This window comes from Phragmites australis, chromosome 14 (assembly GCF_958298935.1).
Source record: "Phragmites australis chromosome 14, lpPhrAust1.1, whole genome shotgun sequence".
Classification (NCBI taxonomy): Eukaryota; Viridiplantae; Streptophyta; class Magnoliopsida; order Poales; family Poaceae; genus Phragmites; species Phragmites australis.
This window is the reverse complement of record NC_084934.1, coordinates 23,764,576-23,784,546: the sequence shown is the minus strand read 5'-3', so window position 1 is coordinate 23,784,546 and position 19,971 is coordinate 23,764,576. Positions and strand designations below refer to the sequence as shown.

Here is a 19,971-nt window from a genome sequence, read left to right as displayed (position 1 = left end):
ATAAAATATTTAATTTTAAAATTTTCTTTCACTAACATACAAGACATACAGAAAAAATAACCAAAATTTCAACAAAATTCAGTATTTTCACTAATAAATAAAAAAATGTAAAACAAAATTGAAATCCTTGCGCTAAACCCCATCCCGGACATCAGCGGCTCCGCACCGGTGACCGGCCAGTAATTAGTGTCTTTGGTGCGCCTCTCACTGTGCACTGGAACTCCTGCTCCAAACTCTAGTCAAGAAGCATAAGCGCCATGGTCGGCCGGCAGGTCATTAACGCCTCCCTACCCGACCCCCACCCTCTACCACCCCCACTCCTCCTACCCCGCTATCAATGCGATCCATATGCTCCTCTTAAATGCCCTACCGCCCCGGTCCTCCCCTCCTCCTGTCGCATCACGAGACATTGCTTACTGCCTGCCTGCCTGCTGCTCGCCATTGCTAGCCGGCCTGGTCTGATAATTACTGCCACTATATATACGCACAAGCGGAGCGATTGATTTGATTAGTTTCCTTGGAAAGCCAAGCCAGCTTTGCTTCGTAGGGAAGAAAAGAGCGGGCCAAGAGACCAAGAAGCAGGGATGGTGTTCTGTTTCCTGGTGGACCAGCGGCGGACGGTGCGGAGCAGCAAGCCGGCGGCGGGGATCTGCTCGCGGTGCGGTGGGTGCGCGAGCGTGGCGGACATGGAGACGGCCACCAGGCTCTGCTACCTGCTCACTGTGCACCGGCGCACCTGGCGCGCCATCATCTGCACCTTCTGCGGCGCCATGCTCAAGTCCTACCGCCACTACAGGCTCCACTGAGAAGCGTCGGCTTCCCCCGCGGCTCGCTAGGTATAGGGAGTGATCTGTTTCGTGGTTGGTGATTTCGCACGCGGGTATTAGTTTTTGTTCTTGCTGCTTATTCTCAGCTCGCTGATTGTAACAATGCCGACTTGTCTGCATGCATGTATAAATGGGAGACAAGAAGTGAATAATCATGTGTCCATTCGAGCACCTGATGAGCTACGACTCATCTTTCTTCTGAGACATGCATGCTTCCAGATGCTTTGCTTGCATCTTGCTGTGAAGTTTCATCTTTTATTTTCCTCCATAGACAATTGTAGGATCAATCGTACAGCTTCGAGATGCCATGGAAAAGATGCAGAAGAAGTGTTGAGGTCGACTTTTTCTCTGCTTGGCCGGTATTCACCGGTCACACATTTCCTGTCTCTCCCCATAGCACGAACGTGTTTCTTCACGTGATCACATCACACCTGACCAACCTAGTCAGATACTATTTCGAAATAACTTTTTTAAAAATAAAATAAAAAACACTTCTGAACGTTTCAGGCTTTCATCAGGATTCAGGAAGGAAAAGCAACAAGCATTTAAATCCATGCCCGACCACCAATTGATGAGCATTAACATTAACTACGCCATGCGAGATTATTTATGTGGACGCGGGCGGGCCTCCATTACCAAACAATTCCAGTTTAATTTCGTTGACCCACAGTTGCTGCTCTTTACGCATGCGGCTCAGTCCTACGTAGGAGGCTAGGCGCCTTCGTCGGCCAGCCGGCAGCCGCCAACGAGGACTCCGAGCGCGGTGCGTTTCGTTCGAATCAGGCGGGGCGACGGCAGTTGGTGTTGCAAATTAATTTTGTTTTGGTATGTCTGGATAAGTTTAAGATTAATAGTATAGTCAAATTGATGTATGTAAGAAGTTAGAAAATTTTTGGTTAGCCAATTATCATATACATATTCGTGTAGAAAGTTTACGAGTTCACAAAATACATAACAGCCGATCAAGTCTGACTAATTTCATGCATGTGCATATGTCCAAGTAGAGCATGATAAGGGTCCGTAGAGTTCGAGTCGGCGTCTATATACTTGTTTGGTAAAATATGTTTAATCAAAATAACCCTATTAGATTATAATTATTATTTTAGTAATTAATGATAACATAATTATTGGGAGTAACATGTTTGTCAAGAATATATGTTAGTAGATCTTATAGATGTAATACATCAAGAAATCACCGAAGTCAGGATAAAGTTTGATTGAATTGAAAAAGTCGTAGGAAGATTTACCTTACCGGATGATCTAGTATAGAGGAGTTTGCACTCACTGGAGTATTGTGTCCAGAGGTTGATACCCTCACCAGATAGTCCGGTGAATATGACATGAGACCATCGGAGTGTTTCTGATAAAGGGAAGAAAACTGATGGCCTTACCGGATAGTCCGGTGATCTGCACTGGGTAATACCAGAGTATTTCTTATAGAGAAGAATGCAAATGTAGAAGACTGAAGATCAATCTACCGGATAGTTCGGTGCTTGGTTTGTGCACAGTGGAGTATAGCACTGGAGCATTTCTTGTAGAGACGACTGCAAATATTGAACAATGAAGAACAACCCATCGGAAGGTCCGATACTCTGAAGATGAATACACCAAAGCATTTTACACAAAGAGGCTGCAAAGGCTCGGATAACTCAAGATAACTCACTAGAAGGTCCGATGATGATTTTGAAGGCACACCGGAGTGTCGAGTGTTCACATAGGTATTGAGTGAAGTTCCAACAGCTAGTTTCTTAGGTTGTACTCACCGGATGATCCGGTGTTAGTATTACTATACTCATCGGATTATCCGGTGTTTAATAGCTTTTCTAAGCTATTGTGAAAATAGCTAGTTGGTGGGTTTAAGACTATAAATACTCATCCACTCAGTCATTTGAAGGGGTGGCATACTGTTGAAGTAAGCTCATACAAACTTGAGAAGACATCCAAATAACCAAAATGCTTAAAGTGATCATTCAAGGCAATTAAGCACAAAATTAGTGAGTGATTAATGCTTATAGGCCTAGAGAGAGTGTTGTTTGGTGATTGCTGCCTAGAGAGTGGATCAGTGAGTGATCCGAGCTTGTACCGAGAGGTACGCCGACGCCTTAGAGTCTTGGTGACTTGCCGGTATCTTTAGCCTTGGTGGCTCAAGCTTGATGACCCTCTGACTTGGTATGAAGTGGTGGTAAGACACGTGTACGGGGACGCGGAGACCCTTGTCTTGATGGCTCAAGCTCCGAATTAATCACGACGGTAAGTGATCGAAAAAGAAACTAGTGGTGAGACTTTATCTTGGTGGCTCATCCAACTTGAGGTCTTGCCTTGCTGGTTTGGTGGCTCAAGAGTTATGACCGGGTGCCAATCGGGAGCATATCCTTATGTAATAAAATATGTGTTAAGAATGTTATTGTAGAAATATGTGATGATCTTATTGCACAAGAAAATGGTGAGCTCAAGCAAGAAGTGGAAAAGCTCAAGAAGGACTTAGCAAGATTAAAGGGTAAGAACCATGTCCAACCGTCTCAAGATAACCATGCTACCATGGTGAAAAAACTTACAGAGAGGTCCACCGTTATATGTTTCAAATATCATCAAGAAGGCCATAAATCCTACCAATGCAAGCAAATCAAGAAGGAGGTCAAGGAGAAGAAGAAGATCATAAACCTCTCCAACAAGACCTCCAACATCTACACCAAGCATAACTATAAGATCAAGACCAAAAGCAACCACTGCAAGTTCAAGAAAAAAAAAATAGCAAGTTAGTTGCACACATGATTGGGAGAAAGAATTAAGGGGTAGAACCAACCAATTTGGATACCCAAGAAAGTTATCATCAATATGAAGGGGCTCCAATCAGATTGGGTTCCAAGGAAGACTTAAAGCCCCGATGCGGCTATGGGGATTTAGAGACTTGGCTCACAAGATGAAGTGAAGATTCAATCGAAGAAGCCAAGTACACAAGATTGAGCGTATTGATTAAGATCATGATCATCATATACCCAAATCCGTATCTAAAGGTAAATAAGGCAAATTTACTAGATGCTAAATCCTCTAAACTGATGAATTCATTTACCTTGTCTAGTGAGGGGAACTATCTAAGTAATATTCTAATTAATCACCAGGAGGATCATTATTTATAATCACAACCTCGATGATTAAACAGAATATCATTCCGGTAGTTCCGGCACGTGTTTTGTGCAAAAATCGGAACACATGCCTTCCAACAATTAGCATCACAACATAGCTTAAGAAAGAGCAAGTAATTAACATTTATATTACAAGTCTTTAGCATGCAACCATTTCCAACAAAAGGTAACAACAGCTACGTAGTAGAAAGTTAAACTATACAACAAAAGAGAGTAGAGCCACATACCCTTAGGCTCCACCCCAAAAACACGACCTCCGAGAGTAGGATGCACTACTCTTGCTTGCCATCCTGATCAGCAGGCACGAAGTAGCCAAACACTGGCTCTTCCTCACCAGCAGCACCTAAAAATACAGGCATGAATACGAAGGTACTCGTAAGACTTAAACCATATAGAGCACATATACATAGCTCGACTCTAAGGATTATGCATTGAGCCATTAGCAAGAAAAAGTCACAAGGTTAAGTTAAACATAAGCGGTAAGCAAACTAAACATATATGTGTGAGCCACTAACTTAACCAACAACAATATAACTTTAATCTGCCATAACCAACTGAACATAAATAACAGGAACCATTATGAACATACATGAAACAAGAACCAACTCAACCATCTCCCACATATCCAGCCATAAACCACAAACGAAAACTCTACGACCGATGCAGATGGACAGAAGCATACTCATGACTGAGAGAGTGGCGTTTTGAAATGTTTTTACACCCTGCACGGGATACTCCTGGACCCACACGACTTGAGGACCATACGGCTTATATGACCACACAGATCCATACAAGGGGTACTCATATCAACCTTTCCCAATAAGCCCTGATCATTTGAAACATACATCGCTCAGCGCGGTGGTACTAGAACTACTCCTGAAGCAAACTAGTACCACTACAAGCCCGCCCGCTCACACCGTCGATGTTCAGACCCCAAATGATCATAGCTACAAAGGTATTCGGCTCGCCTTACCATTAGATCGGCATGTGGTGAGTATGATAAGTGCTAAAGCCAACTACACCTATGATCGGTGCTTAAACGATGCAAGCGGTTTACGGTGTCTGATTTCCTCTCCCGCCCTACCCAAAGGAACTCCACATCCGGGTTGGATAAACACCTCCTAGCACCGCCCATATCTTGTCTCATACTCAACACTCATACAACCATCATCATCCCAAATCCAACATCGTTATCATTACGAAAGCAAATAACGCCTATGCTCGCGAACGATGAGATAATTCACCACTCGACTTCTACCGAATGGCCTATGCATTGCTAAGCATTTTGATTTAACTTGTAATCTAGACATCAACAACATACTCAAGGCTACAAGGAAAGGATAAACAACATTTTAAGGTAGAAGTAATGCATTCAACATAGGATCTACCGACTTGTACCCAACCTCGACTAGACACATGCAAACATACATAAGTGTAGTTTATCAATTTGAGACTTTATTTAATTGAACAAAGGTGCAATATGCTTAGTTATTTATCTTGCTGCTCAGGTGGCTACCTATAAATACCCACGCAACACTCGCATAAATCTGTAAGATTGGAGTCATCTTCAACTACAACTGCGCCACGCTCCGGCTCCTTGTTCACTAAGCAAGAACACGTGCAATGATGAGCATGAATGAATGTAAAAAGGTATGCCACAAAGCTCAAAAACATGCTGGAAGTATAAGACATGCGAATCAATACAAATCTAAATGATCTAAACGAAATCTGAAAAATAACAGCCATCTGGAGTATCCGGATTGGCTCGGGGTATCCGGGCTCGGACCCTCCAGGTGAACCTCCGGAAGAGACGCTCGGTTACTACCTTTTTATTTGACTGGCCCAGAGTATCCGGGTGAATCCGGAATATCTGGGTTCCGGAGTATCCAGACCATCCTCCGGTGAAGGTTCTCGGTTAGCCACTACTCTAACTTAACCCGGAACCTCCGGGTTGGTCCGGACTATCCGGGATGTACCGGACACTTCGAGCGAGGCTCCGAATGAAGCTCTCGGTTACTCGATAACGCAACTACTCGGAGTCTCCGGGTTTAACTGGATTATCCGGGTGATACAGACTTGGGTTCCTCACAACTTTTTCCTTGGGTGATTCGACTCACTTTACAAATCTGTGCTACACAAACGTGCATATGCCCTATCCAAAAGATTCTAAACCAATCTCGCACCCTAAACCCTAACCAATTTTGAACACAATTCAACGGACAATTTCTGCTGAACCCGGAGTATCCGAGTGAGTCCGGAATATTCGGGTCAGCCCAGAAAAGCTAGTCTCGAGTAGATTTTTGGTCGATTCGAGTTGCGATCTTTTCCAAGCCTAAAGGGGTAGTCCAAGGGTCCTAGAACTTACTCATCAACTAGCAATACGACTCTAGAACTCATTTTCGACCAAAACTCCATTTTTGTTCCAAAAAGCTCAAGGACGTCGAGAACTTTAAGAACTATTCGATTCTTTCACGAAAACAAAAATGGATTGGATAGATGAGTAGCTCATGAGCTAGAGAATACAATGGTACCACATGCATACCTTGAATCCTCCACTTGAGCTCGGATTTTAGGAGAAAGAGAGAAGGAGCTTGAGGGGGAGAGTGAGAGGGGCTGCTGCAGCAGCTGTGCTGCACAAGTAAGGGGGTGAGGAGTGAGGGAGGAGAGAGAGGGAGCAGGTGGGGCTGCCCCATTTGGTGGTTGAGATGGTGGGGCCACTTGTGGGGCTCACAGGTTAGAGAAAATGGGTATTTTCAATGCAATTTCTATTCTTTTCTCTCCTAATTTTCTTTCTCTTATTCAAATGATTTTAAATGAATTGCTCTAATGTGCCAAAATACTCCCCCTTGAATTTAATTATGACGCTAATAAGCTTAATCACGCGATTACGGGATTTGGGACGTGACATCTAGGATTACATGTGCTTATTTCAATTTATTGCAATGGCTAGTGTAGATTTTCATATGATAGGTTGCTTATGTTTCTCTCTTTTGTATGAGCAAACTACATGGTTTATTAGTTGTAAGTTTCTTTCATGATACTAGTTTTACAATTGGTATCTTTTATATGACATGAACTAATCTATAGGGTGTCTTTCCTATTATTGTTAATAACAAGTGCATATATCTCGTAAGTATTCAACACTTGTATGTACACATTTAGGGAGAGTATATCTTATAGATTCTGATTTTAAGACCAACATGTATTGCTAGATATATCTTTTATAGGCTCTATTTGGGACAACTTAATTTTGCAGAGCTTTTCTGAGAAACTAGCTGCCTGGAAAAGCTAGGCGTTTGGCTCCTGATTCTCTATAGGGAGATTGTCTGTGCTAAGTGTAAAATGACATGCATGCCCTTGAAACTGATAATGACTTGTTTTTTTCCTGAATAAGCGTAGAAGACCGTATTTGTATTGATTTTTGACGGTTTAAGATGTATCATGAGAATATTGTAATAAATCGAAACGGTTTAAGATGTTCAAGCAAACAACTAACCTAAAATCCATCATTGAAACAGCAAGACTCGTACATTTCGGAATGAAAATATTGCATTAGTAATTTTCAGATTGACCATGTCTATAAAAAACATACGTATACAGAGATCCAAATCTCTGGAAACACGATGCGGCTACTTCGGACAGTAACATGCTTGTCCGACAAGGTTCAACAAATCAAACGATGAAATCATTGTTCATTCTCATATTTTCTTTCTGAACTCTAAACTATTCTGAAACAACTGAAACTCTGAACATTTAGAGCACACAAGGCAGGGTCCTGCAATTGCAATCACACGCACAAGCACGCAACAAACGAAAATTTCCATATTTTCGAGCAAAAAATGAACATATCAACTATGTACTTCACCATGAATCAGTCAACACATGAATTGTACTAAGAATCAATGAAACATGGCATCATTAGAGGTGCATAAGCATGAAATACATTGAAATCGATCCATTTCAGAACAAGCATCTCTGAACATTTCAATTTCTCTGAACATATTCTTCATCCATACCTCCTGATATATTGCTCTGAAGGGGAGGGGACGGTGGGGGCGCTAGGCGAGGATAGCATGGAGCTTCACCTGCGGACTGGGGTCGTCGCTGGTGCTGCGGCTACGCGGGAGCCGGCAAGCTGGAGGACTTCAGATCAAATGATGAATCAATCTGCAGAAGAGAACTTCAGAATTCAGAGCACACGAAGTAGCCCTGCACGTTTGATCTGTTCCTGCATGCAAATGAGAGAGATCAGAATTCAGAACATATATGAAAACAGTCAGATGCAAATTTACACCACAACATATGCAGAACTGAATAAATTCAGATGCAAAACTGATATGCAGAACTTCATAAGTTCGGATATGCAGAACTGAATACACCAAGGCATTCATTCTCCTTGTGACCACCAAATGAACACACTGCCTGAATCAACTTAGAGTCTTAGAAGATCCTTAAAAAAGGTTGGAAAGATCTATCCAGAATCTAATTTCATAATCATATGGAGTTCATTTGTAGAGCACCAAATATTTCTATAACCAAACCATATTATCATCTGTCAGAACACTGCTAAATCCCACAAGGAATTATAGATACTACACATCTGTCCGAACGAAGCTATCACATGACCTATATCATCTGAGGTGAAGGGGACTGGCTGCAGCTTCCTTACCTTGACGAGTCGAGGACGCCGAGGCCCGTTCCTGCGCGTAGTTGGCGACGGCCGGGGCTGCAGATCTCAGACGGAGCAGAGGGGAGGAGGCGCCGGTGGAGTGGGCGATGGCGGCGCTAGGGGGCGCCGGCAAAGCGGAGGGGTAGCTGGTGGAGCATAGGAGAAGGCAACGGACTGGGGTCGTCGGCGGTGTTACAGCTACGCGGGAGCCGGCGGGCTGGAGGCGGCCTGACGAGGCAGGATGGAGGTGGTGGACACTGCGGCCTGGATCTGGGCGTCGTCTTCTTCTTCGGCCATCTGCATCGGCGTCAGGACCGGATCTCACTAGGGTTCCAGTTAGGGGTGGCGCGCTTCGGTCCTGTGGTAGCGCCTGTCGTGGGCCTTCCAAATCCTAGCCGCCCCCATGAGCCGTGAGAGCAACAGGGGCGAGCGGGTGGGGTTGGGTATCGCTCTAGCCTCGTGGACGAGGAAGGGGAGGAGGGATCAGGGGTATATCGATGGGAATTGCGGGTAATAAATGTGAACTTCATTGGCAGAGTGCTATTTCCATCCCGCAAAAGCCACTGTGTCCCAAATAATCACCGTTTCAGTTGCTTCTGCGTTCGTATGTAAACCATCGTGGCCGGGAGAATCATGTATGGGAGAAGCGGACGAGAAGCGAGCCGTTTGGTGGCCGAAATCGCTTATTTTGGCCAAAAGCGGACGGAGAAGCTGCTCCAAATAGGCCCATAGTTTCATGGAGAAATCAACATGTCATCAGAGGTATGCAATACTTAAATGCTTCAATTGGCATCATTATCAATTCATTTTTACATTTAAGCTATCTCCATGCATGATATAACTTAAACTTTCTACCTCTACTTATTGTTTAGATGTGCATATATTGCTACATTCCTACAAGTGGTATTCACAAGTGAGTCTCATTATATGTATGCATAAAGGAGAAGTTTAGATTATATCATGTGAGTTTTATAATTATGATCCTTGTTTGTCTTTTTCAATTGATATCAATGCATCATATCCTTATAATCAGTATATCTTTTCAATTGGTATCATTTCATTGGATCATGATTTATGAAGCTCTATCCCATGTGCTCTAACGCTTTTCCTCGAGTTAAACATATGTTTGTAGACTTTTTTTGAGATTGTTGACAAATGGGAAGAAATTTGATGACAAAAGCAAGAAGCTAATACAAGATGTCTAGGAATGCCAAAGTTGACAAATTGGCGAGAAGAAGAATATATAAGAAGCAACATGAGACACCTAGGTTGACAAAGGGGGAGACGTTCTTGCATGGGTCGATCAAGGGATATAGTTACAATGGAGAAAGAGGGAGCCACAACAAAGGGGATTAAATGGTAAGTACATGCATCTAAACAATATGGTAAGGTTTTGTGCTCGTTTGTAACATTTATTATTTGCCATTTATTTTTTTGATTGTGTTGTTATCAATCACCAAAAACGGGGAGATTATAGCGAAAATAGCCCTATTATATCATAATTGTGATTTTAGTGATTAATAGTCATTAGGACTAATATGTTTATAAAAAATATATGCTAATAGGTCTCATGGATGCAATAGATCAAGAAGCCATTGAAGCCGAGACAAAGTTTGATTGAATTGAAAAATTCCCAAGAAGATTTATCTCACCAGATGGTCCGGTGCAGAGGAGTTTGCACTCACTGGAGTATTGTGTTCCGAGGCTGATAGTCTCACAGGATAGTCCGGTGAATAGGACATGAGACCACTGCAGTGTTTCTGAAAAAGGAGAAGAAGACTGAGGACCTCACCGGATAGTCCGGTGATCTGCACTGGGTAACACTGGAGTAGTTCATGCAGAGAAGAATACAAGTGTAGAAGACTAAAGATCAACCCACCGGATGGTCCAGTGCTTAGTTTGTGCACATTGGAGTATTGTACCTGAGCATTTCTTACAAAGGTGACTGTAAGTGTTCAAGAATGAAGAACAACCCACCAGAAGGTCTAGTGCTCTGAAGATGAATGCACCAGAGCATTTTACACGGAGAGTCTGCAAAGGCTCGGATGACTCAAGATAACTCACCGAAAAATCCGCTAATGGATTTGAAGGCACACTAGAGTGTCCGGTGTTCACAGAGGTATTGAGTGGAGTTCCAATAGCTAGTTTCTGAGGTTGTACTCACCGGATGATATATCGTTAGTACTACTACTCTCATCGAATCATCTGATGTTAACAGCTCTTCTGACCCGTTGGGAAAACAGCTAGTTGGCAGGTTTGAGGCTATAAATACTCCTCCACTCAGTCATTTGAAGGGGTGGCATACTGCTAGAGTCTAGAGAAAGCTCATATACAGTTGAGAAGATATCCAAGCCACCAAAGTGCTTAAAGTGATTATCTAAGGCAATCAAAGCACAAAATTAGAGAGTGTTTAGTGCTTATAGGCCTAGAGTGAGTTGTAGCTAGGTGTTGTAGCATGAAGAAGCGATCAAAGAGTGATATAATATTATGCCTTGGTAGTTCAAGCTCTAAAGTGATCATGGCGGCAAGTGACTGAAAGAGAGGCTAGTGGTGAGACCTTGCCTTAGTGGCTTGGTGGCTCATTATGCTTGAGACTTTGTCTTGGTGACTTGGTAGCTCAAGATTCGTGATCGGAAAAGACTTGACGATCGGGAGCATATTCATTGTGGAGTTCCAACATGGATTAGGGGTGATATTCATGCTATCAATACCACATGATAAAAATCTCTTGTGTCGAGTTTGTCTCTCTACTTTATTTACGTTTCCGCATTTACATACTTGCGATTTACCTTACTAGAATAGGTTACAATTCTCTTGAGCGTTAGAGTAGACACACTAGATAAATCTAGAGCACATTTAGATAGAAATTGAGATATATTTATCTTTTGAAGTTTTTGGAGCCAATTTGGTTTATGTTCTAAGTGTCCTAATTAACCTCCCTCTTAGGACCTCACCTTTCCTCACAACATTGCATAGGTTGGTGGAGAGGTAAGTGCTGAGTTTACCAAGGTAAGTCTTTTGGCCATTCCCAACAGAGAAGAAGTGACTGAAAGTCTTTTTCCAAATTGTTCATGAGGGGGGAGAAGTGCTCCACCTTTGGTCTATTAGTCCCCCAAAAAATACCCAAATAGGTGAAGGAAAAGGAGCCAATCTTGCAACCAAATGTACTAGCCGAGAGTTGCATTTTATTGGCAAGAACATTGATGGGGACCATACAAGATTTGTTGTAGTTTACCTTCAATCCAGTGGATGTGCTGAATGTGTGTAGGAATCCTTTGAGACAGTAAATCTGTCTTTGAGAAGCTTGCATATTTAAAATAGTGTCATCAGCATATTGTACCACCAGGAAGTCTGAATCATGTTGGAGAGCTAAAGGATGACTGGTCAGTCCTCTGCTGGTTGCTTCATTAACAATAATTTGGAGGAGGTTAGTATCAAGCACAAATCGTAGAGGGGAAAGCAGATCTCCTTGCCTGACCCCTCTTTTGCAGTGAAATGATTTTCCTAGGACCCCATTGAGAAGTATAGATGAGGTACCTAAGTCTAGGATTACTCTCACTCATCCTATCCAACGATCAGTGAAACTGAGGTGTTTCATCAGTTTCATGATCGTCTGATGCTCAATGGTGTTGAATGCCTTTTCAAAATACAACTTAAGGATGACTAACTCTAGCTTTGAGTGGTGACATTGGTGAAGGTACTCAAAAGCCCATCCGAGGCGATATTGGATGGATCTACCTTTCATGAAACCATACTGGTTCTTGTGAATAATTTTTCATAATTATTGACTAAAGCCTTGTAACCAACAGCTTGGTTAATAATTTTAGAGAGGTGTTAAGAAGAGAAATTGATCTGTAGTCACTTAGATTCTCTGGAGTACTGATCTTTAGCACCAGAGTGGTAAAGGAGTTATTAATTGGCTGCAGATCTAGGTTGCATGCATAGAAATTAGTAGACAATGAATAGAAATCTCCTTTGATGAAATCCCAATATTTTTTGAGGAATAGGTTATTGAACCCATCAGGACCTAGAGCCTTATCTGGTGACAGCTCCTTAAATATGCCATCAATCTCCTCAGTGGTAAATGAGGCTGAGAGAAAATTAAGAACATCATTTGAGGAAACAAGCCCTTCCAAGTCAAAGATCATGACTAGGTTATCTGAATGACCCATTCTAGACCTGAAAGTGCCTCGTGCAACTGCGGCCTTTTCATTGTGGCTAGTCACTCCTCTGCCATCTTCTATCGGCAAAATAGTGATAGTGTTGAACTTGTACCTTTTTGTTGCATTTGCTTGAAAGAACTTAGTGTTTTTATCTCCCAAACGAACCCATTTGATAGTGTACCATTTCCTCCAATAATCATTTTTGTGTTTCAACATCAGTAGAATGTGCTTTTTAAGAATGCTGTTGAAATTCCATTCCTGAATATATAAGGGTCGTTGTTCTTCCAATGCATCCAGAACCTCAAGGATTTCACCTCTTTAGGACCCTCATCATATTTTTGAACGTTGATGTAATCTTAGCTACACTGGAAGTAGCCCTAACGTCCAAGTTCCTAGCAGATTGTGCCAGGTTGACGAAACTTGGTTGTTCCACCTAGAAATTTATAAATATGAAGATTTTGGCTTTTGGAATGAAAGTACCAATTTGGACTGTACATGGGGTGTGGTCTGAAATCGGTTTAGCCATTGGTATGAGGAGTATGTTTGTGTAGTTAGACTCCAGTTGACTATGGTGAAACTCCAATCATGCTGAATGAGGAGAGGATCTTCTTGCATGTTGCTCCAAGTAAATTGACGGCCCTTAATAGGGATTTCCAACAACCCGAGATCATTCATGGCATCATTGAATACCATTATATCATTCAAACTTCCACATGTTCTATTTCTATCGCTAGTTGACCTGTAGAAGTTAGAATTACCATTTTACATCCATTCTTCCCCATCTTGCAAATCAAGAGACATGAGCCAATTTATAAAATTAAGTCTGTGTTCCCCATGACATGTCCCATAAATAGTGAAAAGAGTCCACTTAGCACCATTCAAAGTGGATCAAAAGCAAACTGTAATAATAAAGGTATAAATGGAGAGGATATCACCCACATACAAGGCCCAATCCAACCCAAGAGAACCCACCTGAGACACCCTCATAAGAAGTGGCATAAGCAAATTTATTGAAGTGCTTCAGAGCAAACTTCTTGATGAAGGTGTGGTCAATAACCTCTTTCTTTGTTTCTTGGATGCAATATATAGCACAACCATTTCCCTCAATCTTATTACGTAAAGCCCTCCATTTCACTTCACTATGAAGACCTCGTATATTCCAATTAAGAATGTTCTAGCTTCTATAGTTTGAATTCATGGGAGGTAGGTTTGAAAATTTCAGCACTGTCTCGGTAGTCCTAGACTATCGAGGGAGAAGATGCAAAGAGGGCGGTCTGTCTATTGTCAGATTTGAAACTTCTACTGTTGAACCAGTAGCAAGGATGATAGTGCTCCAGAATGGGCGTGCTAGCCAAAGAACCCATGAGACTAGGACCGCCATCGAGATAAACTAACACCATCCGAACATTAAGAACCCAGGTGAGGGCATAGCTGGGGTGATCCCAGAGCAATTGAGGCCTAAACATAAAAAAAACACCATGAAAAGAGTTTGGGCACAAAAATAATAGTAGCAATACACTAGAGCGAAATATCTATGATAGCATTGAGCTCCACCAAAATAGCAAAGGAGATCCAACATGACAGTATACTAAGAAAGCTGCACTAGCATAACAACCAAAAGGGATAACGAAGTCCACCCACTGAGACACCGGACAGATAAGTTAATTGAGGGAAAGAGCACCCCATTACATCCATAAACCATACTTGTTACTTGGAGAGAGGCTAGAACCAACCCCTCCAAAATGTATCTAAAAGTTTGTCTGTCAATAGCTACTAGCTTTGGCCTTGCCCTGGCTCCTCCGATGCCCTAGGCTCCAACAACCGCTCTTGAGTCACCTCCTCGGGAGGTATGCTGCAAGTTTCCATTGCCACTTCCCTGATCACCTCCATAGAATTTATGGGAAAACTCCAAGATATTGGTCAAGGTCAGTAAGTGAAGGAAACTTAACCGACCTAGGAAAAGGAGAGAGGAGAATTGTATTACCATCACGTAAGTATGGAGTTGTGATCGGGGATGTGGGAGCCTTAGCTTTTCCTTTTCTTCTGGAGGATGTTGAGGAGGCGAGCACCGGGCGGCAGCCTCCATGCTTGGATTCCAACCTTATGCTTCTCCTCAAGCTACCATCCCTCTGATTTCTGGCCAATACACACTTAAACTAGTTCTCTCCTAAGCTTCTAGTCTTTTCAATCATCAGGTTTGCTTTGAGAGTGTGGGATTTCTTCCTCCTCTGGTAGGTGTTCTTGAACACAAGTTTGTCCCTAAGGGCAGACCACTTTTCATGGGGTTCCTCAATCATTTATTTGCCCTTGTCCACTACAGGTTCAATAATTTCCTTTATTTCCACCATAGATGCTTGGGGAGCTCCATCACTCCAAGCCAAGTTGGAGTGCTATTCAAAATAATCAGCAAATTGTAGAGGAAGTCTTTGACCACCTACCATGAAGATGCTCGGAATGGTCGGAACTCCATGCCTCCACCACACAGATTGAGGTGCAACTGGAATGGTGAAATTGAGGAGGTCCATCAAGGCCTCCAAAAGGAAGGACTTAAACCAATCGGGATGTACCTCCTGTGCTTCAAGGTGGATGATCGGCAAATTCTGAGACCGAAGGTAGTTGGCATGAGCATGGACGGTGAGCTTACTGGTTGAAGACCATTCTGAGCTAGAAGAGGAGGAGCTAGGACCTTGAAAAGCACTCTACGATGGTGAAGAGATGATCATCTGTTGTCCTTCATTTTGCCAAGCAGGCCAACCTTGATTCTGGAATTCATGTGCGGCCATTTCCCAATTAGGGTCTCCAACACCCTATCCAAATGCTGGTTATCCAGCCCCTCATCCCGCTCTTACTCTTGCTCCTGTTGTGGCTCCTCGAATGGGTAAGGGTTGCCATTGTGAGGCGGTGGGTCATATTAATCAAGGATGAAAGGATCTACAAAACCATGATTGAGAATATAGACTGGCACAATCCAAAAATGACTTGCACCTCCCATTCGAGAGCCCTTGGAGATGATCCGGCTTCTAGGAATCGATTGGGCCTCCTAAAATAGACATCTGACCAACACATATGCTTTGCTGCAAGCAATGGACTGCCAATGGACCAGCTTCCCAAAAGTAGCACAAACTTGATCAAGGTGCACCAGGTTCTATAATCTAGGGGGTAGCCAAGCAGCATAAACCAACCGATTCTATGAAATGGGGAGTTTCTAAGGTTGAGGGCTCTATCATGCTGTAACACCATAAATTCTCAATTTTCACAATAATTTAAAATTTTGCTAGAATTAAATAGGAGTTATAGATCTTTGTTCAATTAGAATAAAATTAATTTTTAAATTTAATTTGCTATAGGTTATATTTATGTTTGATGCATTTATGCTGTAGTAGTTGCAATAGGTTTTTATGAGTAGAAAATGGTTGCAAAATTTGCTAGAGGGAGCTCGTTTAAAAGTCCTTTGCGAAATGGTTCAAAAATAAAAAGAAATGAAATTTCCTAATCCCAAAACCCTCCCGGGCCATTTTTCCTCTCTCAAATCAGCCCAAACCCCCTATTCTCTCTCTCCTATTCTCTTTCAGGCTGACTGCCTCCCCTCTTCCCCGTGTGGTTCAAGCCCATTTGCTTTCTCCATTTCCCCTCCGTTCTCTCTTGGGTTGAGCCCGTCTGCCCGCGCCTGCTCCCCGCTCGCGAGGCCTCCTCTCCCTCCTCTCTCTTTGCTGTGCGGGTCCGGCTCAAGCCAAGTCGCAGCCGCGCCTAGCCGCACAGTCACCGGCTCACCTTGTTCCTCCTCCATCGGCTCCAATCCCCTCCGTCGGCCATTGAGTTTTCTATGCCTCCCCGCGCCTCCTTCCCCTCTTGTAATGGCTGGATTCAAAGCAATAAGCCACATTAAGGCACCCTCAACCATTTCCCCTTCTTTATTCCCTCTCTAATGCCCGAATCAACGTGGTAACCGCTGACCTTTATGGCCATTGCCGTTGCTGTTTTATCTCCGAGCCTCGGCCGCTCCGCTCTCCTCGCCCCTATTTAAGCCGCCATGCACCTCCGTGGAAAAGTTCCGCACCTCCACCACCCGCTCACACCCATTTTGTCGCTCGAATTTACCGTCGACACCATCATATTCTTCATCTCTAGTGAGGTTGCGTCGCCACCGCCTTTCCTTGCATTTCATGCCATCTTCGACCAATTTAACCCTCTCACCGGTACTGCAGGTCCCTCTGGAGTCTATCCCGTGAGTCTTCATCAACGTTCGGTCGCCGGAGCACCTCTCTCGATGCCACACCTACCGCCATCGCCATCCTCTCCATCGTCAGGCCGCCTCGACTCCACTCTGGCCTTGCTCTCACCCGAGGTGAGTTTGCCAACGCCCCTCTCCGTGTTCTGCCGCTCGTCGGAGCTCCGCGGCCGCCGGAGCACCATTCCGGCAGCTCTCCAGCCACCCTCCGCCTTGCCGAGCTCCACCGGCTCCTATGGTCCACTGTGGATCCGTGGATCGAAGCTTTTCTCTCAGTTCACAGTACATAGGCCTGGTCCACCCTGCTTTTTATGATTTAAAAATATTTGAAAATTGATTTATGACATCAGCATGCAAACTAAAAGAGTTTTTCAGTATAAAATAATTAGTTTAATCTCTGAAATTAAGTAAATTTGCAGAAAAGCCCATAGAACTTTAATGTTTGGTGTACTATTCTTAGTAGTTTTTTTGTATGCTTTTCCAGTGTGCCTTTTATGAGGTGAGCAGTTTGCGAGCCTACAAGACCAAGCTTTTGAAGACTTCGAGCAACCCTCAGCTGAAGGCAAGTGTCGTCGAATATCTTGCTCCTACTTTTAGGGTTTATATGTAGTTGCTTATTCTTCTTTGCATTCTTATCTAAATTGGAAGCCAATAATTAGGGTTTATTAGATTTTGTATGATCATCATTGTCGTTATTGTTTGAGTCATGAGAAATGAATGGTAGATATGCTAGTTGCTGTCATGGTTGGGGGTAAATGTTAAACTTGACTAATGATTATGCAATATGAACTGGGTATGGTAATTGTGCAGCAACATTGTATAGGGATCGTAACAGGATGGATGTGTGATGAAGGTGCGGGAATGCACGTGTGCGAGGAATGCACAGTTGGTTTGTGGTTGTTACTATGTGGGATCCTAAAGATCAGTTCTTGAACATGTCACCAAGTTAAACCGCACACCCACAAGGCTTATATTGGTATGGTCTGGCCGATTAATTAGTTGTTCCTCTGATTCTGTGAGTACCATCGGACGGTTGAGTGACACAAGAGGGGGCTTCTGCAGTGATGAAATCAGTGTTAGTAGTGAAACCTTAGTGGGTGCCCACAAGTCGGTGAGAGCTTTGTGAAGGCCTTGTAGTGAGACCATGACTCCACACCCCGAAAGTGTGAAGCAACACAGGAATCACGATTCATGGTGAAAGCTGTGCAAACTCTGCAGAGTATAAAACAAATTGATCAATCGTGCTCACGGTCAAAAGCGGGTTTGAACTTCTTTTGATTAGTTGGGATCAGGGTTTTGGTATGGTTAGTTGGGTAGCCAAGTAATGAAATCCGATGAGCTATTCTTCTTGTTTAAGTGGTGTCTGGGCCAGCACAAAAACTACATGAACTATAAGCACAACTCACCCTGAAAACATGATATGAAAACTGCTCGATTCCTCCATTGGGCTCCCTGCTCCAACACAACCCCAACCTAAACAACAGAAATTTGCTGCGAAATCAGAAAATAACGCAAAACAAATCAAGAGAACTCACCTGACTGAAGAAGCAACCTGTATTCCTCACCCAAGCCTCGATCCTCCCTCACTGATCAAAACATTAACAGAGAGGAAAACAAAAAACACCGGAGAATGAATGAAACGCTCAACAAATCGAAGTGCGCCATACGAAACCACCTTGGTTGGAAGGCGGCGAAAAATTCCGCGCAGATCGCGCCACACCGGATGTGTTGCCATACGTAGTCACCTGAGTGGGCTCGGATCCCGCGTGAATGGCGGGAGGAGGAGCACGGGGAGGAGGACCAGGGGTAAGGAGCCCTCGCCGGTGGTGGATGAAAGGGGGAAAGCAAATCCGAGGAGCCATAGCCGGAAGTCTGGAAGCAAATCTGGGGAGCCCTCGTTGAACTCTCATATGGGAAAACAAATCTCCACTGCCCTCGACGCTAGTCTGATGAGCCCTCGCCTGATGTTTGTGTGTGCCGCCGATGAGGGAATCAGTGTGAGCGGCGCGGCGACCGAGGGGGGTGGGTGTCTGATCTGCGCGGGGGGAAGGGGTCGTGGAGGAGGGGTGGGTTGGGCCGCTGGCACGGGGATCGGTGTGAGCGGTGGATGGAGCGGCGCGATGATCGCGTGCACCACCAGCGAGGGGATCACTATGAGCGGCGCAGATGGGGGGATGGTGCAGCCTGAGAACGCTGGGCTGGAGGTGGGCGCACTTGGGCTGGAGGTGGTGGATGCCGGGGGGCAGGGCGCACGCGGAAGCAGGCAGGGCGGCGGAGATGGAGACCAGAGCCAGCGATAGCTGTTTTTGCGTGGGGGGTGGGTCAATTCGAAGGATTGGATGGGTGGACGATATCAAATATATTTATGTCTTTATAGTTTAGAAAATGTACAAAGTAACCACGTTTTACACGATCTATATAATCTAAGAGAGAATTTAACACAATAACTATTACATAAACATTAATATAGTTTAAGGGGGATTTGACGTCTACAAAGGAGGGGAAATGCAGAAGTATATATCAAACTGATGAAAAAAAATGAAAACATCCAAATTTCAGAAAACGAGCAAATAGGAACTAGCACGCGAAAAACCTTTAAAACTTGAAGTCATTTCATCTTTCGATTCAACCAAACCTTCGGGCACCTTTTTCGATGAAAGTTTTAAAAATTTGGCGTACACCCATTTTTGGATATCTTGTAGGGTATCCAACAGATGGAAGATTGGCTTCTCATGAGGACATGAAAAATGTTAATCATGCGAGTCTGTCGCATGCTCTATGCATCATACGTACCAACCTTTCGCATACCTTGTTTGGACGGAAGGGAGCTAGACCCTATTCTTACATGAACTAATTTTTCTGCTTCGTATCTCTGTCAACCCAAAGAGGGCCTTAGGAAAACGGCCATGGAATGATGATTGTTTGCGAAGCATCTGTAATT

The 19,971-nt window shown here is 43.7% G+C and overlaps 1 protein-coding gene and 1 long non-coding RNA gene across 2 annotated transcripts; one reads left to right on the top strand and one right to left on the bottom strand.

Annotated features, from left to right (window-relative positions):
• The first annotated feature begins 408 nt into the window (after nucleotides 1–408).
• On the top strand, nucleotides 409–1,029 carry LOC133891233 (uncharacterized). The gene has a single exon (XM_062331944.1). It carries the CDS (start codon nucleotides 585–587, stop codon nucleotides 804–806), a length of 222 nt encoding a protein of 73 aa, XP_062187928.1. The 5' UTR covers nucleotides 409–584; the 3' UTR covers nucleotides 807–1,029.
• Nucleotides 1,030–4,210: 3,181 nt separating this feature from the next.
• Nucleotides 4,211–9,173, bottom strand: LOC133891666 (uncharacterized). The gene is made up of 3 exons (XR_009904250.1): nucleotides 8,640–9,173; nucleotides 7,987–8,198; nucleotides 4,211–4,313 (listed from the first exon to the last, which is right to left on the bottom strand). It is a non-coding gene; the product is annotated as an uncharacterized LOC133891666 (long non-coding RNA).
• Nucleotides 9,174–19,971: the final 10,798 nt, after the last annotated feature.